Source organism: Sinocyclocheilus rhinocerous, unplaced genomic scaffold, assembly GCF_001515625.1.
Source record: "Sinocyclocheilus rhinocerous isolate Xijiao unplaced genomic scaffold, SAMN03320098_v1.1 scaffold767, whole genome shotgun sequence".
Lineage (NCBI taxonomy): Eukaryota > Metazoa > Chordata > Actinopteri > Cypriniformes > Cyprinidae > Sinocyclocheilus > Sinocyclocheilus rhinocerous.
Window position 1 is genome coordinate 696627 of NW_015633562.1, and position 27171 is coordinate 723797.

General features: G+C 36.2%; 3 protein-coding genes across 10 annotated transcripts in view; all 3 read left to right on the plus strand.

The window, feature by feature from the left end:
• The window catches only part of LOC107744618 (HMG box transcription factor BBX-like), a 40969-nt gene extending 39521 nt beyond the window's left edge, over positions 1-1448 (plus strand). For 5 of the 6 annotated variants that reach the window (XM_016558403.1, XM_016558402.1, XM_016558401.1 and 2 more), the window contains 2 exons: positions 416-605; positions 683-1448. In XM_016558403.1, coding sequence (XP_016413889.1) covers positions 416-605; positions 683-764 — 272 coding nt within the window. In that variant the 3' untranslated portion in view covers positions 765-1448. The remainder of the gene's footprint in view (positions 1-415; positions 606-682) is intronic. The other variant, XM_016558405.1, reaches the window with a different exon arrangement.
• LOC107744632 (uncharacterized) lies at positions 898-9561 on the plus strand. Its single transcript, XM_016558425.1, has 5 exons — positions 898-1067; positions 8350-8471; positions 8627-8902; positions 9155-9250; positions 9524-9561. The coding sequence occupies exons 1-5, from the start codon at positions 898-900 to the stop codon at positions 9559-9561; spliced, it is 702 nt and encodes a 233-aa protein (XP_016413911.1).
• Positions 9562-20326: 10765 nt separating this feature from the next.
• Positions 20327-22955, plus strand: LOC107744636 (uncharacterized). Of its 3 annotated transcripts, XM_016558430.1 has the most exons (6): positions 20327-20443; positions 20754-20799; positions 21062-21406; positions 21515-21808; positions 21894-21983; positions 22648-22955. In XM_016558430.1, the coding sequence occupies exons 1-6, from the start codon at positions 20441-20443 to the stop codon at positions 22800-22802; spliced, it is 933 nt and encodes a 310-aa protein (XP_016413916.1). In that variant the 5' UTR covers positions 20327-20440; the 3' UTR covers positions 22803-22955. The 3 variants fall into 3 exon arrangements, with proteins under 3 accessions (XP_016413916.1, XP_016413914.1, XP_016413915.1); XM_016558428.1 differs by having other exon boundaries at positions 20754-21406; XM_016558429.1 differs by lacking the exon at positions 21894-21983 and having other exon boundaries at positions 20754-21406.
• Positions 22956-27171: the final 4216 nt, after the last annotated feature.

Here is a 27171-nt window from a genome sequence, read left to right on the forward strand (position 1 = left end):
TATATATATATATATATATATAAAAGAAACAATTTACACCGAATGTACAACAACACAGCATCATGAAGCATCATGCAAAAAAAAAAAGTTAGCCACTGATGCCACTTGCCATTGTTGTAATACGCTATTTACAGATATATTTTTCACCTATGTATACCGCAACCAAAACGTGGCCACCAACAGAAGGGTACTAAGATAAAATAAACCACATTAAGCTATGTCAAGTCAATATGGTGAATCTTTCTTATGTAGAATGAAATATATATTTTTGTAGCCAATGATATGACTGGTTTCTTCATCTCATGTGAATGTGCATCACTTAAAGCATTTGGATTGTTAAACTCTACTGTCCTGCTAATAAAAAAGATTGGGGAAAAAAAGAAGTCTAAAATTCTTTTATTACTCTCTGTTTCAGCAGAAGACAAATCCAAGGATCAGACCAAGAATCAGGATGAAAAGCCATTCACTCAAGAGACATTATGCAATAGGGGGGTCTGCTACAATGATCCCAGATCAGCGGATGCGGCTGATGCGTCCGGCGGCCTCCCGGCCTTCTTCAGTTTGGCTGCCCTTGCTGAGGTTGCAGCCATGGAGAATGTGCACAGGTAGATGAGGAACCCTTCAATTTTTTGGCTGTGATGGTGTGGCCTGTTGATAATAAACACCTGTGTGCTTGTTCCAGAGCCCAGCGTGCTGTGAGCATCCCCACTGAAGGTCAAGTGAAGGACATGGCCCCTGTGCTGATTTCCTGTGCGGACCAGTGAGGCCTCAGCCTGGCCTGGGACGGGTTTAATCCGGTCTGGGCTTATGTACGTACATGCTGGGGCCTTATTCTTGACCCTCGGCCTCAGATGTCGGGGGAAAAGAGCGAATGAGAGCGAGAGAGACTGGAAAGGGATGAGGGAAGCTCTGAGAAGGATGAAGATGTTTTATCCCAGAAGCCTTCACCTTACACCCAACCCCATCCTCCCTCCCTCTCACCCCCTCAGGGCCCTGGGGGAGCCAATTCTGGTCCCTACGCCTGATTCCTCTGGTGGCTCCGGACCAGTTATCAGACTTTACAATCTGCAAGAAATGGCTACTATTTAAGGTCAAGTTTTGCCTACAAAAAGTGCATTTGAAGCAAGTGTTCCCTCCTTGTCTTAGCGTTTCTGTTCCTGGTCAGCTTCATTGCACAAACGTCTTTTTCACACAGCAGCGTACACCACCTCGCGGTCAGAGGGACGTTTTGTGGCTTCCTGCCCCCTTTTCTTGCTCTGAATCTTATGAAGAGAGAGAATGAGTGTTTTCAGACTGCTCAGCCTCATACCTCACAGACCTGTTCAGATTTTTTCTCTGCACAGAAGCACCACCTTCACCTTCATAATGCACAGTCAATGCCTAGATGCCTCTTTCTTTCAAGCAATGACCCTCTTTCTTTCAAGCAATGGTGCTTGTTTCAAGTTTGTCCGGTGCCTCTGTAGATGACAGTTATTCAGAGATAAACCACCTGTTTTCCACTCGCAGACAGCAGCGATGCGTCGGAGGGAAGCCAGATGTTTGCGCAAGTTGCGCTGCAGTCTACAAGCAGGGTCCAAAATTAGCACTTGCCAAGAATCAAATACTTAAATGTATATTAATATACATTACCGTTCAAAAGTTTGGGAAAAGTTTTTGAAAGAAGTCTCTTATGATCAACAGTCAGTGATCAGAAATGCAGTAAAAACAGTACTATTGTGAAATATTACTACAATTTAAAATATCTATTTTAAAATGTAATTTATTCCTGTAATGGCAAAGCTGATTTTTCAGCATCATTACTCCAGTTTTCAGTGTCACATGATCTTTCAGAAATCATTCTAATTCGGTGCTGAAGAAACGTTTCTTATTATCAATGCTGAAAACATTTGTGCTGCTTAATATTTTTGTGGAAATCTTGAAAGCTTTTTTTTCTAGGTTTCTTTGAGTAGAAAGTTTAAAAGAACAGCATTTATTTGAAAAAGGAATCTTTTGTAGCATCATAAATGTTACTGTCACTTTTGATCATTTGAATGCATTTTTCTTTGCTGACTAAAAGTATTAATTTCTTTAGAAAAAAAACTTAATAACCACAAACTTTTAACTGTAATGTATATTCTAAAAAATAACATTTCATATATGTGTATTTATAATTTTTCCACACATTTTTTATAATGTGAAATAATCAGAAATAATTAATATTTCTGTTTGGCAAATTTATTTCAATTCATTAACCGTTGGAAGTTGTTAAGAGTTAATTTTAGACCCTGCCTACGAGTGTTTCTGATTGAATCATCACATGGAAAGCCAGTCAAACCTTTTTATATCATGACACCCCGTCACTTTTAGCTGTGCGCTCTTCTCTGACATGTACAGCTATCATTATCAGAGCAGTATGGCAATACTTGAATGAAAAAAAAAATGCATTTTATGTCAATACTTGACCTTACTGCAGTGTGTAGCGTCTTGCTGGCTAATCCAAAAAAGTGCTACTCCTCTCTAATATAGTTTAATAATAGACACTGCACTCATTTTTAGCTACCGTAGACCATGCTTTTAGTTGTCGTTGGCTTTCGTTATAATAGCAAGTTTTGGTTTGTTTTTGTTTTAGTCTCAAGTTAGCTTTTGTATCATCACTGAGATACTCAGCCCTCGTATTTTCCTGTACCTGAGGCTGAAGACGCCATTCCAACTCAAAGTTTTGCTGATTCTGTCCATTCCTCCAAGCACACAATGGGAGAGTTAGAAGGGAAAATCAAACAGGGATTGACATAGAAGAGAAAGGCGTTTCTCTCACTCTCTCACAGACACACTCGCACACACACACACATAAACACATGTTCTCCTGCAATGTGCACATCTTGTGTTTTAGGCACTTGTGAGTCAGACCCTTGCAGGGTCACGTTCTGGTCTTCAAACCAGATTGTGTGCTGTGTGTCAACAACACATTGCAAAAAAAATCATGTTCTTATTAGGATTTCATTTTTTGTCATAAAATTATCTAAAAATAAATCCTTCAAACAAGATCAGTTCATTTGAGAAGCAAAATTGTGTGTTTGGCACACAATTTTAAACAAAATCCTTACTACGTTTTGCTGAAAAAGTAAGAGAAATAAGATTAATTCAAGATAACTGGTGGGGTTTTGATTTAGGTGAATCCATTTTTGAATGAGTTTACTAAAAAGATTCATTTACTGATCCGTTCAGTGACCTTTTCTGCAGGCTGCATCATTATTCCAGTAAAGTGGTGACAAGCCAGTGTCATTTAGTGAGTTATGAGGAAGTTCTGAATCGTTAAAACCACAGAGTGGTTCATGATCAAAACAAGCCTTTATTAAAATGTGAGTGCCTACAAATTGGAGAAAGGTTTTATGTCTTGGAAGTTAATTTGTCTGCTTAACCGATTCATTCAAAAACAGATTTGTTCGGTTTATTCTTGTATTATTTTGCACAGTTTTGCTTCTCAGGTAATTTAATTTTGTTTTAAGGAGGTTTAGATATTTTAGTGGAAAACGTTTTCTGCTTGGAAAATGATTTTTGCAGTGCACATCAGCTCCCTGTGTTCTTGGGCTGGTTCGAACCTGCTTCCTGAAACCCTCCCGAGGTCGTAGGGAGCCTAGATTAGATAAATGAAGGAATTCTATAAGCCAGATCACAGGTTTAAAAGCCGCACATTCTTTCACTGTTCAAGTCAATCTTTTTTCCTTTTTAATAAGTCGATTGATGTTCTTTTGTCTGTTTTGCTTTGAAAGGCACCGATTTTTCTTCTATAAATGATATTGTCTGTGGATTTATGAATTTATAACTAATAAGGTTTTTTTCTACTTCTTCGAAATACTGTATTTCATTTGTTCTCCTTAGAACACCTGTTTTTCCTCGCTTCGTTCGTAACATTTAATTTAGACACCTCAGCCTTTCCTGAGGTGTGCTCTACTGGATCGAGACTGTTGTCAAAAGCTCATGTACAAATATCTGTGTATATATATACCTATGCTTACCTGTTAAGCCAACAAGCACTGATAAAGAATGCACCGCCTCTAGACGATTAGTTCCTGCTTGTGGACGTGCATGTGCGAGACCACATTGCCGCATATGGCCTACGTCTGGCGTGCGTGGTGGGGCGCGAGATCTGTCTGAATGTTCCCCTTTCCTGTTATTTATACAATAGAGGCATTTACTCAAAGCCAAGGGTTTAAATCTCAGTGTATTTTAAGTAATAGTAAGCTTGTAGGCTGTAATTGTGCCTGAGGCAGTCGTGAGACATACTGATGATGTTTACCTGAAAAATCAGGACCTAATCACTTTTGTAAGTGTGATTTTATTAAGCTAATTTTATAAATCACCTGTATGGCCCCGCTTATGACACTTTAACAGTTATAGTAGGGTAAAAATGTTATGAATTATGAATAATAAGATACTAAACCTCCTGCTCAGCTGTTTTGAATCAGTTGATTGTCATTATGGACTGTTTGAATTGTATCAGTAATCTAATTGTAAATGATCTCTTCTTTGGTTAGTTAAGAGTGCGCACCATGTTTAATTTTACGAAAAATCCTTGCGTAAAATTAAACGTTGCCCACCCTGACTGCAGTCACATTTACCGTTTCTCAGCAAAATTTAACAGGCAAACTCCAGTCATTTTAATAGTAATCCGTATGATCTGGAGTTTTGCCTAAGGGCGAAAAAGTTCCCCACACAGATTTCGGTCATTGTTCGCACAAATTCACTGCAAATTCGCTTTGTTTGAAAGTGGCTTCTTTGTGAGTAGTGCGTCGTACATTTCTACAATATTGACAGTAAATTTCGCTGAGATTTCGCTAGTGTGACCGCAATTTAAGGCCCACTGGAAAATTATCTGTTTCCTCAAAGGATGGTAGATCATGATAGACGCGACTCAGATGTTTGTCGCAAATGTTTGTCGTTCACAGGAAATTACCATAAGACGTCTTCCCTCGCGCGTAATGCGCCTCAGACGCAATTTAAGTTCTTCCCGGCGATCAGGAGACGTGTTGTACACGCGTCATTCTCTCAGACATTTGCCAAAGAAAAGCGAAAATAGTCTGTAAGGGAAATTTCACGATGCAGAGAGCCAGGCTTTATTCCGCTGAGCTTAGCCCAGCGGATACGTCTTCAGGTTTCAAATGTATTTTATCAGCACAACTAATTCTTCTAATCTTTTCTGATGGTTTTTCCTCTGAATTAACCTGCAGTGAGAGTGGTGTGCAAAATGTTGGCACCTTTTTAATATACCTATTTTAGAAAGACAATATTTGCACCTTAAACCCATACCAAAACAGCATCACGTTCTTAAAGGGACGGTTCACCCCAAAATTACGATTTTGTCATCATGTGCTCATCCTCATGTCCCAGTATTGGCATGATTTCGTGGAGCACACACAAAAAAAGATGTTTAGAAGAATGTTAATGCTGCACTTTTTCCATACAATATGTAAAAATGACAAAAACACCATAAAAGTGTCTCGTATGATTCTGATTCAGGTCTTCAAAAGCCATATAATAGTTTTGTGTGGAGAAAGGACAGAAATTTAAGTCAATACTGCATACTTTTATGGTGTTTTTTTTTTTTTTTTTTGTCATTTTGGTCACCATTCATTTTCATTGTACGGAAAAATGCAGCATGGACATTCTTCAAAATGTCTTTTTTTTTTTTGTTTTATGCCAGAAAGTAAATCATACTGAATTAGAATGACATGAGGGTGCATAAATGGTGCCAAAATTAAATTTTTGTGTGAATTACCCCTATAAAGATTGATCCCATCTCGCCAGTGTCCCCTCATGATTGTCATTCTTTATCGTGACCCCTGCATATCCAGAGGGTGAAATATGTGTATTTTAACAAATTGTCATTGCTAGCGAGAATTATAATGCGTTGAATGATAACATGGCTTATTTGAACGTCCCCGCATGATGCATCTTTAGAATCTGATCCCATCCCATGATGCCCCCATCATGAAGTTCACCCCTCTTTTTTCTATTTAGAAGATGCCTCTTAGCGAATTGCCTCTATGAAACAGAAATTCCTATATTAGCTATAAAGATTATGATATTACCCTTTTGTGCTAGATTGTCTCTTGAATGTAATGGATTTTGTACCTGTATTTTTCTAATTCCAATCCAGTCTTTCTGTATGTGGTGGCTTTATATGGAGGAATTCTAGGCTGCTTCCTTACGTGAAAAATTTGTAAAAACTTCCAGTCATCCTCGAGACACAAACCCTGACCTCCAAAATGTGCAGTGCAACTGCCACCATCATATCTGACATCAAATATCTTTCGCTCTTACGCATTTAGACCCGAACATGCAATAGCAGCAATCACGGATATCAGTTGCCAAACCTTTCCTTCTCTACTCGTTTCGAGTCTTAATAACCTTGAATATGCACCCTATCAACGATGAGGATTTTCTCTGTACAAGAATGTACGTTCATGGCTTTAGATGCAGTTGTGGCGCTGTCTTTTTAAACGCTTACCCGAGATCCTGTTCTTGATTCCTCTAAGGAGTTTATACTTGTGTGCTTGATCTGATTATTGTCACTAGTACTGTATGATGCAATGTATGGATCTGATTGTTACAGCCCAGTTGTTGATGCAGCCTTGCCTTACTGATCCCCTGCGTAGAGAGGGACCCCTTTGCCATTGCCCTTCTCACTGAGTCTTATGTCATAACACTGTCTGCTGACGCAAATGTTATTCTTTACACACCTATTAAAGTAACATACATATGAATATGTCTGCCTGCAGTCTTGCTTTCAGATCATGAAAGTCACTGATAGACTCATACATGGAGGGTTTAATCTGACAAGACAAGAATCCTTTTCATTCAGAAAAAGTAGATTCGGATAATAGATTTTTGATTAGTTAACCATTATTATTATGATTTATTTATTTATTTTTATTTTGTATTGTTTTTCACATTTATTTATCTGATGCATTTTATTTCATTTTTTAACTTGGCATTAAAATTCATAGTTATATTTTATTCATTAAAAATTATTATTTCCATTTTATTGTATGATACAGTGTTCTAGTCATTTTTAATGTTTCTAGAGTGAGCCATGTTTGAATAAAGGCTTTTTAACATTTTGGAACTGGAAGAAGTGCCTTGGATCCGTAGTTTCTATAGATATAATTTTGAACCCTACCAAAGAGCACCTTCTGGGACTATTAAACGGAGGTCCTTTCAGCAAGTAGCACTCCAATATGTTTTCTTTGAAAAATTATTATTATTTAAAATATGAATTAAATCAAACAATAATATTTACGATGATGATGATGTGATCTAATTTTTGATAAAACTAGCAATTCAATTAACTTCAACTTGGCAATAAAATACAGTTTTATTTAAATAATACTTTATTTAAAAAATGTATTAATAATAATAATAATTATTAAATTAAGATACTTTTTTGTTCTACATTTGGGGGCTGTAAATAATTCATACTAATAACAGTAATACAAAAAATATTTATCACTGTTGTTACCCATATTAAACCAAGTTAAAACCCATAACACAAAAAAAAGTTGTTGCGAAAATAGGTTCTGTGGTTCACTTATTTAGGCTAGTGCAGTTGGTGGTAGAGCACATCATGATATACAGGTACCGCCTTCATTCATTTTGAATTAACATGTTAGACGTGGAGGAACCAAAAGTGTACATCTGAAGTACAGACTCTGCATACAGTGATTACAATGATGTCTTTACTGGCTCTTAGCCACCTGATTCTTACTATCTTCAGCTTCACGCTGTGTGTATGTGAGGGTAAGTAACTGATATTTGTGGTGAATTTTATTATTATTATTAATGATAATAATAGAAAATTATTTGATTTAATGTGAAGCTGGCTACTGTAGAACCTAAAAGTGTTTACAGTCTGATGCTATTAGATGCTGTTGTTTTTTTTAGAAAACCGTATTTGTTTAAAAAAAAAAAATCTACAACTTGTTACCCATTCAAAATGTTATTGAATGCAGATTTCTATTAAAGACTATTTTAATGTTTATTATTTACTTGGTGCACATTGAATGAAAAAATAATAAACATTTTTCTTCTATGTTATATATTTTTTAACTTGGGAAAAAAAATACAAAATAATTTCTATTAAAAAAAAGAGTTGCGCTGAATTACCTTTTTATTTCATTTTACAGGTGTGTTGGTTTTCAGAGCAGTAAAAGGAGAAACTGTTCATCTGCCCTGCCACTCACACTCTAACAACAGTGAACTCATTTCTGTACAGTGGAGAAAAAATAGAGCAGATGATATTTGTAAATGGATTATTGGTAATATTGCTGGATCTCTTACCAGAGACTGCAATCCTCGTTTTACGTTCAACAGAAAGTCTTTTACACTAAGCATAGAAAACATTCAGCTCAGTGACTCCGGTAATTACAGCTGTGAAACAACAAGAATAGTACCACCACCATCTTTGCACAAAAGCTCGTGTCTAATACTTCAAGGTGATTGTAACTTTCATAAATATTTATTTATTTGAAATGTCTGATTGTTGTAGACCATCACCTAGATGTCCCTATGCGCAATAATAATGTAGTAACCATGCCACACTATGAATACCTGAGCTCATGCTGGTGTTGTTCATTTCCCTCAGCTGCAGTTCGTCCACATCTGTCATTGCAGAAACTGAACAGCAGTAATGACACCTGTGTTCATCTGCTCTGTTTATTGGAGAGTCTGAAGCCTGAGCAGGTGAACTTCACCTGGAGCCGGGGTGAAAGGTCACTTCATCCATTCACATCTTATGCCATGAACAGCGAGCTGCATCTTTGTAAACCTGACTGGAGTGAAGGAGACACAATCACCTGTTACGCCAGCTACTCAAGCACACAAACACCGTACAGCAGGAGCATTACACTGGACTTCAGTCATGAGGGTGAGTGATTTTAAAATAAGAAAGAAGAAAATAGTTATTCATTTGGCAGCACAAATCAGAACTCACTACATTCCAAACTCGATAGAGCACAAAGGGCACTGTAGAATGATGTGTGGTGCGTCTAATTTTCCTTGGACTTTAATTGTTTAAATGTAATTAAATTAAACATTAAGAAACCTATTTTAAAATAAACAAACAAACCATAAAAATGTCAATTAAAAAATATAACTAACATATCAACCAATCCATCAGGCCAAACTGAGATCCGTCTTCCGGTTTGTGTGGTCCTTTTCAGCATCTTCATCATCAGCATCGTTTTCATCTGGATGTTGTTCTTCATATTCAAATGTAAGACAAACTTCTGATATATGCAAAATTTGACAGTTCAAAAATAAGACCTATATATTTATCTCCATTTAGAAAAAATAGTGAGCAATTCCTTTAGAATCTCTGGTATCTTTGATCTGAAAGTGAGCTGAAGTTATTAAACACAAATCTGTTTTTATTGAACCTATGGATGAGAAATTCATCTTTATTGGTGAAACATTTCACAAAACATTACAGATTCCTTTAGCTTTGAACTAATTAATGTTTGCAAAACACTCATGTCTCATCCTGCAGATAAGCGTGTGACCTGCTGCCATAGACTAGCGACATGAGCGCATCAGAAGAACTTCTGTTTTTCTCTTACTGTAATATTTTTTTAAAGTATTGTCTTTAGTTTTAGATTTTTCACTATGTGCTTTAATGAATATATTGAATACATATGTGGTATGATGTATCATAAACTGCAAATATAGGCCTACTTCTCTGTAGTTTGTCTAATTAGGATCACTAAAGAAAAATATTTTGATAGTCAAATAATTTGTCTGCGAGCTGCATCTGTGTAAACTTGACTGGAGTGAAGGAGACATGATTACCTGTTACACCAGCTACTCAAGCCCACAAACCCAAAGAAGTATACAACTCACCACAAAATATGCTTCTGACACAGGTGGGTCATTTTAACTACTTATCACTTTAACCAGGACAAACTAGAGTACAGTGTACCAGTTCAGCAAAGCTGTTCAATGGCCTTTAAACTTTCTAAGGAAATTCAAATGATTTAATTATTATAAACCTGCTGCCATGAACCATCAACATAAGAGCATCAGATTCAGAAGAGGGGAGACGCGCTAAACAATAAGATCCTACATGATTGTTAACCGAGTTACTGTGATACAGTGGCGGCTCGTGGCTTTTAAAATAGAGGAGGCACACTAATTGTATTGGAGACGAGCCGCCACTGCTGTAATATATATATTTTTTTAAATGATAGGTTTTTTTTATGGCTGTTTTTTGTTTCCTAGACATTTAATGTGAACTAATTTTCCTTGATTGTTGTTAAAATCAAAATATTTCTGTTTTATGTACTCAGTATTACTTGTAAATAAATGGCTAATATACAAAGAATTTTCTTGTCCAGCGATTGCATAAAACCAAACTTTTTTAATAAAATGAAAGCTGAAGGTGACGTATGACTCTAAATATGGTATCCCGTCTCGTTTAAAGGAATAGTTCCCAAAAATGAAAATTCTGTCATAATTTCCTCACCATGGAATTGTTGCAAAACTGTAAGAATTCATTACTTTTGTAGAACATTAAAGAAAATATTTTGCGAAATTAAAATGATTATACATATAATAAAAGTCAATGATCACCAAAACAATTCTTCAAAATGTATCTTTTTTTTATGTTCCGCAGAAGAGGGGGAAAAAAACTATATACAGATTTAGAATGACATGAGGGTGAGTAAATGATGACAGAATTTTCCATTTTGGGTGAACTAATAATACTTTAGTGCAGCAAATTCATTGCCATTTTGACAATATTTGTCGTTTTAATTGTCATTGTACAGAACAGATGAGTTTTTGCAGGTGTTTGGGTGTCATTTTTTTAAACAATACATTAATTTGTCAGAACAAGACTACAGAAGAGTTGTATTTAATGAGATTTTTATCATATATCCATTTAAATGTCCTCATCTTTTGCTTGACCCAGTCACGTCCTTCAGTACAGCAGAATGAACACAGAAGTCTGTGTCTCATAAGCCACAGAGAACAGCCACCGATTCACAAAACATGAAGATGAGGTGCATTTTAGCCTTCCGGTTCTACAAATGTTTTAAATCCATTCATCATTGTTTATATGATAGACAAATCATGGACCACAGAATACAGTGCCAGTATAGGCGTTAGTAATTTATTGATCTAGCTTAGGTTTTCAAAAGTAAATAATTCAAATGTATATACATATGGATATAGTAGTAGTTATCACAGTGACCACCTGAAGTTTTATCATAAATTATGACATTTATAAAAGTTATCAAAATGTAAAAAAAAAATAAAAATCCTATAGAATATACTAAATATCAAGGCTGTCAAGTTCAGTTCACTTTCCTTGGCTTATTACAACCCTGGTTCCCTTGCATACTAAACTAAAATGACACTGCTAGACGGTCCCTGGTGCCCCCTCAAAACATTAAGAGCATGTCTGTCTGTAGGAGGTTAGTGTGAAGATTGTGAAATTCTGTGGTCTCTCTTTCAAGAATGCTTTTACGGAAAGCAGAACCTCTGAAAGAAGAAAGAGAAAAACAGAAAACAGACTCCATGTTCTTATATCCTTCCATGTTTCATTTTTAAAAATGTTACCAGTACTCTTTTATTTCCATTTCCTCTATGTCATCGAATACACAACAACAAAGACAATGAGTTAGGAAGATTTCATTCAAGATAAAAGACATTCTGTTCACCGGAACAGATCATGTCTATTAACAGTCATTTCAGAATGGTGGCAAGCAATGAAGGTGATGGTAATGTCCATTTTATATAAGAACAATTTGTATCAGAGTGAATCTCTGAAGTGTTTGACCAACGGAAGTAAGATATTTTTTTTTTGACTTGTGATCTAGATTGTGGGTGGGCGCATGGCCAGGAAGTTCATCATTCAGAACGTCTGTGTTCGTGTGCAGATGTGTCAAACACACTGAGTGCATCGACATGTTTTTAAAATGGACTACAAACGGTCTTTTATTTTTGACTTTAGTTTATCTTCCACATACAGGTAAGAGACTTCAATTCTGTTTGCTTCTCCCTTTTATTTAAAGCAAAGACGTTTCATCTAGGCTAATGTCTCATTTGTGACTTAAACTGACTAATTACAATGATGGGTAATGCATCTTATATGTGGCAGATTTTCTGTAATTTTTTCCACAACAGATGTGGGTAACACTTTAGAATAATGGTCCGTTGTTAACAAGTAACTATGCAGGAAGTAATAGGTAGTGCTACATTAACACTTAACTTAATACTATTAACTAATAGAGAAGCAAGATTAACTAAGCAGTAAGTAGTAGCAAATTTAGGACAAAGGTAGTTCCTTATTAGATATTTGATAATTACTAAAAAAATATATCCTCATTGAGAACTACTTGCGAACTATGACCAATTAATAAAGAATAACCAATTAATTACTAATCACAACAGTAACGTCTTAAAAGTGAACAATTGGGTTCTTTGTGGAAACTAATTTATGAATATGATATCCCCCAAATAAGTCGGCTACAGGTTGAAATTGTCACTACTACTCTTACCAAAGGATGGATGTTCTCTGTTTATTTCAAACAAAAACATAAAATAATAATAAAAATAATTCATTTAAAAATGTTAATAATTAGGAAGTGATTGAATTAGTTCACAATTATGAGCTCTAGTTTGTGTCAGTTCAGTATGTCTCCGACTCCAAAAGACCTATACCTTTAGTGACAGTAAGCTGGGGAGGACTTTTCTTGAATATAAATAATGATGTTCTCTTGACAAAAACAATTCACATCCTTAATGAAGGCATCGACTGCATTTATATTGATAGTTACTTGTTAACAACGGACCATTATTCTAAAGTGTTACCCAGATGTGATATGTGTACTGTGTAGGCCTATCTGAAGCCACCATTAAAGCTGTTGGCTACACTGAAATTTGTCTCAATTCACAGGCGGAAGGAATGTTTCCACAGTAATCAAAGGAGAAACTGTGCATCTGCCCTGCCAGTCACCTAAAGACAGTGATCAATTTGATGTAAAGTGGACAAAATATAGTACAAATAGTACCACTATTTGTAAATGGATGATTAATAAAGATACTGTATCTCCCATCAATGAATGTGCTCCTCGTTTTACATTAACCAGAGAGCCTTTAAAAATAAAAATAAAAGACGTTCAGCCCAGTGACTCTGGTTATCACAGCTGTAAAACGACAAGAATAATTCCACCACCATCATTGGACTACTTCACAAATATGACACTCCAAGTTGTCGGTGAGTGCCATTCATACATTTTTTTTTGAACTGTCCTTTTGTTGTAGACCATTTTACCTAGATGTCAATAATTAACAATTTCAATAACAGTAATTAACAATAACAATTTTTCACTGTAGTTGTTCCACATCTGCAGAAATTGAACAGCAGTAATGACACCTGTCTCCATCTGCTCTGCTCTGTGGAGGGTCTGACAACTGAGGAAGTGAACTTCACCTGGAGCCGGGGTGAAAGGTCACTTCATCCATTCACATCTTATTACATGAACAGCGAGCTGCGTCTGTGTAAACCTGACTGGAGTGAAGGAGACACAATCACCTGTTATGCCAGATACTCAAGTACACAAACCCAAAGAAGTATACAACTCACCTCAGAGATACTTTCTGACAAAGGTGGATCATTTTATCTACCTATCACTTTAACCAGGACAATCTAGAGCATAATATTTAATTTAATGCAACACTATGAGTGACAATTCAGCAAACTTACACTAACCTAATTGCTTTCAGCCCACCAAACTGCTAGTTGAAAAAAATCACACACATACCTGTTTAAATGTTAGAAATATAGAGCAGTTTGATTAAATAATGGGCTTCGACTTTAACCAGATTAAAACATATGTGATGTGAAGGATCATATACAGTATGTGCGTATGCCTGTGTACCTCCAAATAATTAATAACAAAATGTTTTTAATATTCTTAAGCAATTCTGTCAATTAATCTTTGGTTATTACTAAAAACTAAGCAAATACAAAGCAAAAATGCAAATACATTAATATTGGTACATAAATTAGAAATAGCGTTCTAAGTTACAGTAGGAGAGTCACTGTGATGGTCTCTAGCAGACTGCTTGGTTCAATCAGGAGATATTGTTGCTGTTTTCCTTTAGTCTGTCAAACATTCATCTGTCTGATGTTTATGATCTGATCGTACCCTGTTTGTGACCATTACAGCTGTTGCCAGTGTGTCGTTCCAGCTGCTGATCATCTCATGCAGTGCTGCTGCTGGCCTCATCCTCTGCAGCATCCTCACGGTTGTTATTTGCAAATGTGAGTATGATTATATTTGACTCTTTAACAATTATTACAACTCGGATTACTTCAATTTATAGAAACTACAGGGGGAAAATAATATCAAATATCAAAACTGCGTATATAAAGGTGTTTTTTTTTAAATATAGTTATAAAGTTTTTTTTCTGTCATATGTTTCACAATAATCCAAGTTAAGAAAGGATTTGACAGTTTAAAAAAAGAAGGCAAGAATTTGACGGAAATAATGACTGTTTCCCTCCCTCTGTTCAAACACCTCTCTGTCTCAACACATCAGCATCCTTCTCTATGTCTATTTCTGCTTTCTGTCACCAAGATGTCAAAATCTTACAAACAGCATTTTTATATATTTGTAGGACAATATCTGAAAAGAATATCTGAAAAGGTGCATGAACATGTCTGTTTGTAGCATATGGTGAACTAAAAAGATGGTAGGACGGTTTGCTAGTCCTCCTAGCTGAGTCTTCCTGGTCTCCCAGCCTGACCAGCTAGAAAAAAAATACAAAATAAAAAACCTCTAAAAACCAGCTAGCAGGACAGGTTAAAACCAGCTTGATTAATCCAGTTAAAAACAACAAGCTGGCTGGATTTATGTTTTTCAGCAGGGAATATGACTAAAACCAAGTTACCACAGTTTAACAAAACAGACAACAATACCTGTAGTAGCCATTTACATTGGGAAGGCACAAAAGAATGTCTTGAGGTTGTTGTATTCGTCTACTGATGTATTAATAGTTCTCACGGATCATTAAAAACTCGATATAGAGTCCGCCAGACCTCACCATTCGATATATATTGAAAACCTATTTTTATAGACCTCCACTAGATGGAGACAAAGCGAACGCCTATTAGTTCCCTGCTGAAGGAAAAAAACGACAACAACTGAAACTGGCCTCAGCTGGTTGGCTGGTTTTAGCTGGTCTTCAGGGCTGGTCATAGCTGGTTTGCAGGCTAGTTTTTGAGGGGCTTTGACCACCTCTTTAGCTGGTCAGGCTGTTTTAAGCTTGTCAGGCTGGGAGACCAGTAGGTAAAACCAACTGAACACCAGCATGGCCAGGCTGGGAGATCATCTTGACCAGTTTAAACCAGCTGAGGCCAGTCAACCAGCACAGGAAATTTCCACCAAAATATAAGTTACTGCAGTAAACTAAAATTATTGTCAAAACAAGATATTGTTGCACTGTTTAAAAAGAGACAGAGCAGGTAATTTTATATAATTTTACAGTTGAGGCAATTATTTCAGTTTATTTCAATATGTTAAAATAACCTAACATTTTTTTTTTTAATGTGTGAAAAGACTGTTATGTTTCTGGTCTGTGTTCATTGTATTTGTATGTGTTTGTTTTTCTTTTCTGTCTAACATGGTGTCTGTTTAATTTTGTAGGCAGAAAGCAAGACGAACATGGATCTATAGTGTTCAGCAATAAAGTCTATGAGAACTTCAGTTTCGCCATGGCCCGTCAGAACATGCAGTCCAATGACAAACCACAGCCAGAAGAGTGTATTTATGAGAACTAACTGCTGCTGCTGCTGCTTACATAATCTTTGCTTTAAAGCCAGATTGGCCCTGTTGTTACGAAGGCAGTACGATGTAGGCAAAAGTGTGTTAAGTGGTTTTGCTAAGATATTTGATGGTGCACTGCGAATGTGATGCAAACGGTCACTGCATTGTTTACAAACAATATTTTTTCAAGTAACTATTTTTTTTTTTTTTTTAGCACTGTAGGTGCACTGAACTGTTATGTCTGTTAAATTTATTTAAATTATGATAATGAGCAGGGACCTCATATCAGTTTTCTCAGATACAATGCAAAGGCATTATTAAAGTCTCTCTTAGCACTTTTTGTTGAAAGACTTTTGTTTTTGATATGGTATTTAGACTGTCTATATTGCAATATGTCATTACTTGTATATAAATAATACATTATATGTCTTTTGTGTCAGAGCTTCTTTGCAGAAAATTATTTCACACTATTTCACTATATTTTTTGCTCCGATTAAATTTGGGTTGCAATGAAAAATGCAAAAAAAAAAATTTTTAGTTCACATAGTTTGAGCAAAGTTATCTTCTAATCTGAGTACATGATGGTTTATTTAGTGAAAATGTATATATTTAGAAACTTTGCTCCTTTTAGCACAGGGTGCCTCACAGATCTGAAACTAAATTTCTCTAATTTGTCTCAATGGGAATTTAGATTGTGTTCTTATTTATTTTATTCAATGTTTGTAAAGTACAGTATGTATGAGTCAGTCATTTGTTAGAATGTTTCTATTTATTTCCTCTTTGAAAAAAATGTATAATAAATACAAAAAGGAATTTGATGGGATCCAGATGATGTGTTACTGTTGACTGTTCATAATCAATGCTTTACTTAAAGAGGAAATGACCTCAGCCCATTTCACAGCATGAGACACTGTGAGATGCAAAACACCGTGATGCACAACACTTTCTGTTAAAGAGAGATGGTGAGTGTGTGATTCTTATGAAGATATTTAAAAACTATTATAGATAAATATGAGGCAACTTGAAAGCATGTTTAGATCTTTTGCTGTAGTTGGTATTAAAGGGGTCATATGATGCGATTTCAAGTTTTCCTTTCTCTTTGGAGTGTTACAAGCTGATTGTGCATAGATAAGATCCCTGAAGTTAGTAGATATTCATATCACTCTATGCAAAAAAGTACAGAAAAGGATAGTTCAGCCAAAAACACAAATTCTATCATAATTTACTCACCCTCATGTTGTTACAAACCTGTATGTGACTTTTATTCTTTTCTCTTTTTTCTTTCTTTTTCGCAGGTATTTTTCTTTGATCTGTTGTGGATACTTCTAGTCAAGTCAAGTCAAGTCACCTTTACTTATATAGCGCTTTATACAATACAGATAGTGTCAAAGCAGCTTTACAGTGTTAAACAGGACAAATGTGTGCTGATAATGCAAGAGGACAATAGAAAACAGTCTGTTTATCAGTTAAAGTCATTGTCCAGCTCAGTTCAGTTCTCTTCCAATAGTGTCTGTGCAGTCAAGTCAACGATGTTGCCAGAAATTGTGTCCCTGACTAAGCAAGCCAAAGGCGACAGCGGCAAGGAACCAAAATCCATCAGTGACAGAAATGGAGGAAAAAACCTTGGGAGAAACCAGGCTCAGTCGGAGGGCCCAGTTCTCCTCTGGCCAGACAAAACATGCATGGTGTGGTTTAATTCTGCAGCGCTCGTCAGATTGAACAGAGGACTGATTGAACAGACTGTCTTCGCAGGGGATCTGTTTCTAGGGTTTGTCTAGTTGACATGGTCTCCGCTGACATTCAGTGCTGTAGAGGTCGTCTCTAGGTGCTGATCCACCATCTGGACTGGATACGGACTGGATCCAGGTGACTGCAGTGACCATCTGGTCTGGAAACGGGATAGATCTGGGTGGCTACAGTGACCTCGGAATAAGAATGAAACAGACTAATATTAGCGTAGATGCCATTCTTCTTACGATGTAACGAGTACATCGGGTGTTATGGGAAGTGTTCCCGGTTCCGGTTGTCCTAATTAATGCAGCCTAAAAATCCTTTAACGGATTGTTTCAAATTTTGGGCACTAAATAGGAAAAAGATCTGGCGCCCAGCAGTTGATTTTGATATTATCAATTGTCTTCAGCTTTCAGTAAAAAAAAGAAAAATGTATGAATTGTATGACATAAATATCTTCTAACTAATTGTGCAATTTATAACTTTGCATGAGAAATTCAAGTTTTTCTGGTCTTTGTTTTTCAGTGTTTGGCAATACGGCAGTGAATCACTTGACCGCACATCGTTTCAAGGGGCTGTTTTACACAGAATGCTTTTTTGTGTTCCACTATGCTGCTTTCTATTGCTTAGATGTCTCGCTTGAGTCTTTTGGAGATGTGCACATGACACAGCGTTCTAAAAACACTGTAAGTTAAAGTTTAACTCGATACGTTGTGTCTCTATACATTTATTATTACTATTATTATTATTATTATTATTATTATTATTATGCACACTCTAAAAAAAGCCTTGAACATGATTTGCTGATATTAGTCTGTGGCAGGTGGTATTATGTTCGTTTTAGAGAACATTTGATTAGACAAATATTAGTAATGTATGCACTTTCTATGCATTTATTTACATGAATGGCATGGGAGAAATGGTTTCAGGGTAGCTATAACTTCAATATGCTGTACAGCCTAAAACAGCCCTTTATGTATAAATGATCATGAGGAAATGGCTTTCAAAGAGCTTCCTATGACAGCCTTATGAAGTGCAGTAAAAAGGTGTACAACTGCAGGCAGTAGAGGTCATAAGTAATTAAATCTTTATTTATTTTACATGTACTACCTTTGCATGTTTACCAATGACCTACATCAACCGTTGGTGCATCACCTGCCTCAACACATCTTTACAACCTCCCACACGGTGTGGTTAAAATAACCAGACCACTTCATCTCTTCTTAAGTTCAGCTGCCCAATCAGAGCATGAAGATGTTGCTCTACAAGAGAGGTTTTGGGGGAGAATAGCAAATGAGGTCTACGGGACATTTTTTTAACCATTTGTTTCAGAGCATTACTACGCTGTACATCTGTTATACTGGTACAATCCAATTAAAAAATCATTACTTTCCTGCCTGACGAAAATCGTATGTGTGTTAATTTAGGTAAATATAGAGATTAGCAATACTTCATTAATGTGTTTTACAGTAATGTAATTTAAGAAGTAGTTCAGCAGTTTAAAAAAGAAGACAAGTATTTGGTGGAAATGATGACTGTCTTCCTTCAAACACCTCTCTATCTACATCAGTATCCATTCCTTCCTTATGTCTATTTCTGCTTTCTGTCACCATGACGTCAAAATCTTAAGGAAGACATTTTTATTTTCAGAATAGCATCTAAAAAGTAAAAATGCTATGCTCTTAAATGCTATTTACACATTGTTTGTGAAACACCTTTTTTTCTCCTCGGAATGCTCATCATACGTTTCGCTCTGAGCACATTTGCTGTGGTCCACTCTCATCCCCTACATGTGTTTTTGGTGAACTAATGACATCATTAGGTAATGCATGTGCATGTTACTTTACTTCCTGAACAAGTATGGATCTGAGTTGCTGAGTTGACCACCTCCTACAGGTAGTCTCTGGTTTGGTACCACGGTGCATGACAGCTTTCACGTCACTAATTTTTCATGCAAACCGTGTTCTGTTTTGAACTAAACTGCCATTGTGAAATCCCCATTAGTTGCCTCCAAAATGTGGGAGTTACCACTTATCACCTGAAATAAGACATTAATCAAAGGATTTGTTTGATTGTGCAGGCAGAAAGAGAAAAGGCAAAGTGTTCAGTAATAAAGTCTATGCTAAACAACAGCCAGAAGATTGTGTTTATAAGAACCAAGTACTGCGGCTTACATAACCTTTGCTTTAATGCCAGACAGAATGTTTCAGGTAACTGTGTTGTCAAGTTTATGTATTTTGTAGAAGCATTTGGACTAATAAGATTGAAATTGTATTTTATTTACAGATGAATTGTATGTATTTCTTCTAAATAAATAAAAAGTCAAACCAAAATGTCACACTACACTACCTCTGGGACCGGATAAACTTTCTTCTATCCTGCGTATGTGCTAGTTGTTTACACAAGTTACTCATGGTGCGTCATAGGCCTGAAACTAAATTTCCCAGTCCTGCCCGCCTAGTGTTTGTGGTTGACATGTACATAGATGTGATGCAACTCTTTTACATCATTTTCCAGCTAACATGCAACTGTAGGGTCAAAAATTAAAATGAAATAATGTATACCTTATCATATTACTGTCTTCGTGGTTGAAAATGGATTAAACAATCCTGGGTGTAAGATTTTGTTTGGTTCTTCTTATTTGTTTTGTTTAACTTTTGTTTAGTACAGAATCAGTCCTTCATTGCTAGAATGTTTTTAGTCATTTCCTCTTTTTAAAATGTGTGACGAAATATACAAGGAATTTGATGGAATTCAGATGATGTGTTACTGTCGACTGATGATAACTGATGCTTTACTTAGAGGAAATCACCGCCTAGCCAACCTAGTTTCACAGCATGAGACACTTCAGCAAAACATTGTGAGGCAGAAGCCACACACAGCGCTTTCCCTGGAAAGAGAGATGGTGAGTGTGTGATTCTTATGAAGATATTTGAACACTATTTTACATGTATGTAAATATAATGCGTTTACTAAGTCGAAAACATGTTTAATCTTTCTTTCGCTTTAGTCATTATGTCAGAAAAACTGCAGCTATTACTGTATGCAAAAAAGTAAATTAAATGAACTAATAAACTAAAAGTTTCTTAATTCTTAATTAACAATACAAAATATGCAGCCCTGAATCTTATTACTTAATAAGAACTTGTTTAAAATTGTATATTTCGTATGACATTTCTGTTTAATGTGTAAAGTTTTTTTTTTTTTTTTTGCAGTGTTTCCCTCCGATCTTTTGTGGGTGGATGCTGTTTTCAGTTTTTGGTAATAAAATTGTCTTCTATCTTTTGTTGACATGCTAATATGCTTCACTCTTCACTTTTTGAACAATATAAAGACATGAAATTTCCTCTAACATTAAAATGTTACAATGATACATCAAGTACTTGTCGAATCTATCAGAAATACATTTTTTTGCCCCGGCAAATTACACAGGAAGCACCTGTACAAAGAGAACCTAAATGTTGCAATTCACAGCTTGGCATGAGAAATTCTATTTGTTGCTGGTCTTTGTTTTTTTTTTTAGCTTTTGGCGATGCGGCAGTGAATCACACTACAACTTTATTTGTCAATCATGGACAGTCTGCCATAATCGGATGCAACTACAGCCGAACAAACGACACAGAAAGCATGACAGCAGTTCTGCTAACATTAAATCTTACACTGTGTTCATATTACTTCTATGACAATACATGGAAAAAACAAGGTTGTAAAGATCCTGTCAGATTCACATGGATTCCAGAGACTAAGGAAATAACATTTGAACTCTTAAATCTCCAAATTCAGGATACCGACACATACACCTGTACTGTGAAGAGGATTGTAAAACCACCTCAAGTGGATCTCGGAGTTCAAAGAGTTCAAGTTATTGGTAAATCATTTCTTAATAATCAGAAGAAGAAAAAAACGCTAGATTACCGATAGAGAGATAGATCTGAATGATAAGTATTGTATTTTGTGTATTAATTCTGCCTCTCAGTGCGTCCCGTCTTGTCGCTGTCCTGTGTGAAGAGGCCAGATGGATCTCCCATGATTCTGTGCTCTGTGGAATTTTACCCTGATTCTCTTAAACAGTTGTGGATCAGAGATGGAGACGTCCTCAACAGCTCATACTCAAACAAATCATTCAATGGATCATTCAGTCAGCAATCATACCTTAAATTGCCACCACAAACCTTGAATGATACAATCTACTCCTGCTGGGTAAACCACCCGTCCTTAAACAAACCACTTGTGGCCAATTTATCGAGCTCTGTCTGTTATGAAAGTGAGGGTAAGTTCAGAGATATTACAGATTTCTTTTTTCACTGTGTTATATACTGTATTTATGAGGCTTTTGCAATTATTCTGTCTTGTAGGTGTAACTGTGATTGTGACAGTAGTGTTTGTCATGTTGACAGTGGCGTTGACTGTCTTTTTGATCACTCTAGTCATATGCAAACATTACAGTAAGTCTCAGTGTCTATACTAATTGTTTGTTTATTCTGATTTATATGTCATTCTGAAACCAAAACTGTTTAGATCCGTTTTTTGCAAAAACAGGACTGTAAAAGTGTCTCTTGAGTAGACTTGTGGGTATTCGGTAATGCGATATATCACGGTAATGAATATGCACGATAAAGTGGGCACTTCTAAATACCGTGAATAATTATATATTACAAATTATTCAGAATTTTGAATGCATTTTAAGAATACTTTTCCCATAAACTGGTCAAAATGCACAACACCGCTGTATGCTGCGTGAAAGACGCATGCGCACTCTGATGTAAACAAGCACGGACGTGAAGCACATGGCGGAACATGTGAGAGAAACTCTGGATGAAAGCGCTTTCACTCTCTGACAGTAATCGCAACATGAAAATTTGATACCGGCATATCCCTACTCTTGAGTAATATAGGCTACAAGTGATATGTCATTTTATAACATTTTTAAATAAGTAACATATACCTCAGCAGTCGCAGTGAGTCACAAATCTCCCACACTTAGTAAACCTTAATAACCTTGAATCTGATTGTGCCCACAGATGTGCAGATGTTGTTATAGGGAGTTTCATCTCATATGTGATCAACCTTCATCATTGTGCGCATGAATCTGCTCTTATCTTCTTCCAGGAAGAACACATCAGCAGTCTGTGTCTCCTGTAGGAGTGAGTGTCACACCTGAGCCTGTCCTCCATGATCCCCTGCAGTCTGAGATACTGTACTCAACACTGGGTGACCATCATCCAGTCCCTTGCAGCCCTGCTGTTGTCCGCTCATTTGCATAATAAACACTGAATGAGCAAATCTTACAATGTTAGATTCGTGTATATCTCATTGGTATCACAGTGGTACAACAACAGTTAGTTATGGGGCTGGTTGCATAAACTGCTTAGACTAGTCTCAAAGGGCACCTATTATGCAAAATCCACTTTTACATGGTGTTTGGACATAAATGTGTGTTGGCAGTGTGTGAACACAACTATCCTACAATGATAAAAATCCACCTACTCCTTATGTTTTAATCCCCAATAAACCAAATCAGTCTCATTAGACATGCCGTTTTGATTCTCTGAGCATTGTGACGTCACATTGTTTAGGCCCCGCCTACGGCCGCCGCCCTGAGAGAGCCTGAAACCCCGCCATGTTTATCTTCACACTAGAGCATTTAAAAGCAGAATTCAAATAAGAAATGTCTTCTTATTAAAGATATAGAAGTTATTCAGTCAAGAGCAGTGAGTGATTTTTAACATATTAACAGCGTAGACAGCAGTAGGTACTGTATACTACGCTGCTGTCACTTCATACACAGATCTAATATAAACATGCAATTTCTTTCCCAGCTGTTTACCTTCACAGACATAACCGACTGTTTTTGTAACGCGTTTTTAACAACCTTGTGTGTATTTGACAGTTTAAGAGCAATAGGACGTGAAAGAGCTAATGAACTTACTTTAGTACTCAGGTGCCGTGTGACAGCTGCTTCCTCTGCACGTGCTTCAGATGTGTGCGCTCAGAAAACACTATATCAGAAGTTTAAACTGATATGGCTTTAAAATGCATGATTTCAGTGCGATATACATGATAATCAAAACCAGACAGATGTTTTTTTTGCCAGTATTTGAGGTAAGAGCTGTAAAGGCTCCTATTCTGGAAAAGGAGCAGGGAGCAGCAGCTCATTTGCATTTAAAGATACAGGCACGAAAACAGAGTGTTTCTGCTTCCACTCAAAATAGGCATTTTTTGTGTTTGATTGGGCCAAAATGAATCAGTAAAGTAAATACTGTTAACCTCTTGGCTAAATGCTAGCTGGTCAAACTAGACACAGTCTTAACATAGTGGCTATGTTTATGCAACTAACAAAAGTGCATTAATAAAAGAGATTTAGTAAGTCTTTCTGCAGGTTACATCAATACGCTGAGCAACAAGCAACTTTTTATAAATGAGTCTTTGAATCATGCATTCAGTTGATTTGTTCAGAATGATACAGGAACGAAACAAGTGACTCTTTATGAGTAATTCATTGAATTCACTCAACTGACTAGTTCAAAAACAGAAATGCCACTGCTTTTGTTCTGAAATGCTCAGTGGTTCTTTCTGCTTTGGATTCCTTTGAAACTATTTTTGTTGGTAGAGCCAAAATGGACAAATTAACTGGTAATATTGCTTCTAAAATGTAAGTTACTTAATATTAAAAATAACTTAATAATAACAACATTCACAAACATGCTGTTTGCCTAAATATATTAGGCAAACAGACAAACTCTGATTATCTGTGACTGCTTCACTACTGCTCTTTTTCTGCAGTGTTCACTCATTACACTAAAGACTGGAATACACTACAGCAACTTTTGCACAGATTTTAACGTGTCAACACCTGTTGCCAAGAGTTGCAGCCAGTCTGCAGATTTTTGGCAGTTGGGTTGACAGATTTTTGGGTTTACAGAAAATTGTATATTATATAATGGGCACAGACTCAATTTTTTAGCCTCAAACTATGATTTCATCCAGTTAGAGGATATCAAACTTATACATATTTATACAACTGATTTTGTATTAAAATGTAAACTACATTTGTCATGCGTCTCTTAGCAATAAGGCGCATGTTTCTGTGTGAGTTTGTTGTGTTTGAAAGTCGTTAAGTGTATGATGCCCAGTTTTCCTCTGTAACCATATACAAAGTCGGCAAGTGTATGTGCCTAGTATGCCTAGTATTTTAAAATCTGTTCAGATGTTAAAAGTAGTGTAGTTTTCCAACCTGGATAGCTTCAAAACACAAAACGAAAGTCTAAAAATAGCATTCCAAATTTTGTATAAATAAACGTGAGGAAGTTGCTTTTAAAGAGCTTCCTCTGACAGCCTTGAGATGCAACTGAAACTTGTGTGCAACAGCAGGTAGTAATTTAGGTCTGAGTACATCATCCATGCACTGACTTTGTGGTCATGGTACAGTTTATTCTTTTTGTATCATATCTACATTTTCACACGTGATCTAAATGACAGCTGCCCTGCATCACAGGTGCTTACAACCTCCCACACTGTGTGGTTAAAATAACTAGACCGGTTCTTCAGTGCACGAAGATATTCTATAAAAGAGGCGCAGATAGTTACAAGCAAATGAGGCATGCATGACATTTGTTTTAACCATTTGAACTCCCTTGCACTTTTAGATTGTCACAGCTGCAGGCCATGATGTTACTTCACTATTGTAGCTTAGACAATGGGTAACACCTGTTTTATATTGGTCCAATGAATGAAGCTCTAAAAAAAAGATAATTTTTGATTGGCTAATCTCTGGATGAACAGATAAACTTTATAGGGTGTTTGTCATGGAGTAACTGCATGAGAACACATAGTGCTCTTGATTTTCATGACTTAAATTATAGGTATTTAAAAGGATTTTAAGATTTAGATTGTTTTTCTTTCAGTCTACAAAATAAGTACTATCTTGGTATTATATATCATATTGCTCGATCCTGTTTCTGACTTGACTAAAATTACGCCGCTACCTTAAACCAACATAACTTCTTCATTTGCACCATCATGAGGTCAAGGTCAAGGTCAAGGTCAGTTTATTTATATAGCACATTTAAAAACAGCTAGTGTATGCCAAAGTGCTGTACATATACAAATAAAGTAAATATAGAGATTAAGAGAATAAAAAGAAATGACTCAAAAACACATAATCAATACAAAAACACATTAACATACACAAACATACATTTCATCCAAAAGCCAAGGAATACAGATAAGTCTTCAGGCGGGATTTAAAAACAGGAAGGGAAGGCGCAGATCTAATGTCCAGAGGTATGCTGTTCCATAGTCGAGGACCGGCTACAGAAAAAGCCCGATCCCCCTTAAATTTCAAGCGAGAGCGAGGTATATGCAAGAAAAGTTTATCAGAGGATCTGAGAGAGCGAGAGGATTGCTGATAGCTGAGAAGTTCGGACAAGTATGATGGGGCTAGATCATTTAATGCTTTATACACAAATAATAAAATCTTAAAATGGATCCTATGCTGCACCGGTAACCAATGAAGAGATGCTAGGACAGGAGAAATGCTTTCTCGCCTCTTAGTACCAGTCAGCAACCTAGCGGCTGCATTCTGGACCAACTGCAAGCGATTCAGCGATGAATGATTGAGACCCATATAAAGCGCATTGCAATAATCAAGTCTGGAAGTGATGAAGGCATGAGTAACTATCTCCAAATCCTTAAACGAGAGCATAGATTTTAATTTGGCTATTTGCCCATAGGTGAGCGGTGCAGAAGGAGAGGACGAGTGTCCAATCATCACGTTAACTGATCTATCAGAGAGTTATGATGAGAACCAATCCAGTGCCGTGCCCCTAATGCCAACTTCATCCCTTAGACGATTAAGAAGGGTGAATGAGTTAGAACATCAGGTCTCAGCTGGTGAGAATATGGGATTTATATAAGATTTTTTATCTTATATTATGTAAAAATGTAATTTTACATAATATAAGATAAAAAATAATGTATCTATGTAAAAAATATGTTGGTTCAATTTGGTAAATAGCTTGAATCAGCTTTTGTTTTATGACATAATCAAATACAATACCTGTTTTGGGCAGTTTTATGAAGCATATACAGTAATACATGTGAAATTTGTAGTCTTGCATTGCTTCACACTGCAGAAAGCTTATAATGTGGCTTGATTCTGATTGGTCAGTCGTGGCATTGTATTGTCAAATATATTTAATTAATACCAGAGGTGGACAGTAACGAAGTACATTTACTTGATTACTGTACTTATGTACACTTTTTCAGTATCTGTACTTTACCTGAGTATATTTTTTCTAGAAACTTATGACTTTAACATCTCTACATTTGAAAGACAATTCACAATTCAAAACACTACATTTCTACCAAGGTCCTCGAAGTAGAAAGTCGTTACTATGTAGCAGCTTTGAAAGTCAGTGGGTGATTTTTTTTCTTCTTTAAAACGTGACTTTTTTTTCTTTTTTTAGACAGCCTATCAGTAGTCATTCTTGTAGGGTTATGTGAAGGGATTTTCCAGCATTTTTTGAACACTGACCAGTTGCAAATGTGATATTTATTTACAACAATTTAATAATAAGAAGTTAATATTGTGGTATATATTAGACACAATATTGTCTGATTTTGCTAAATTGT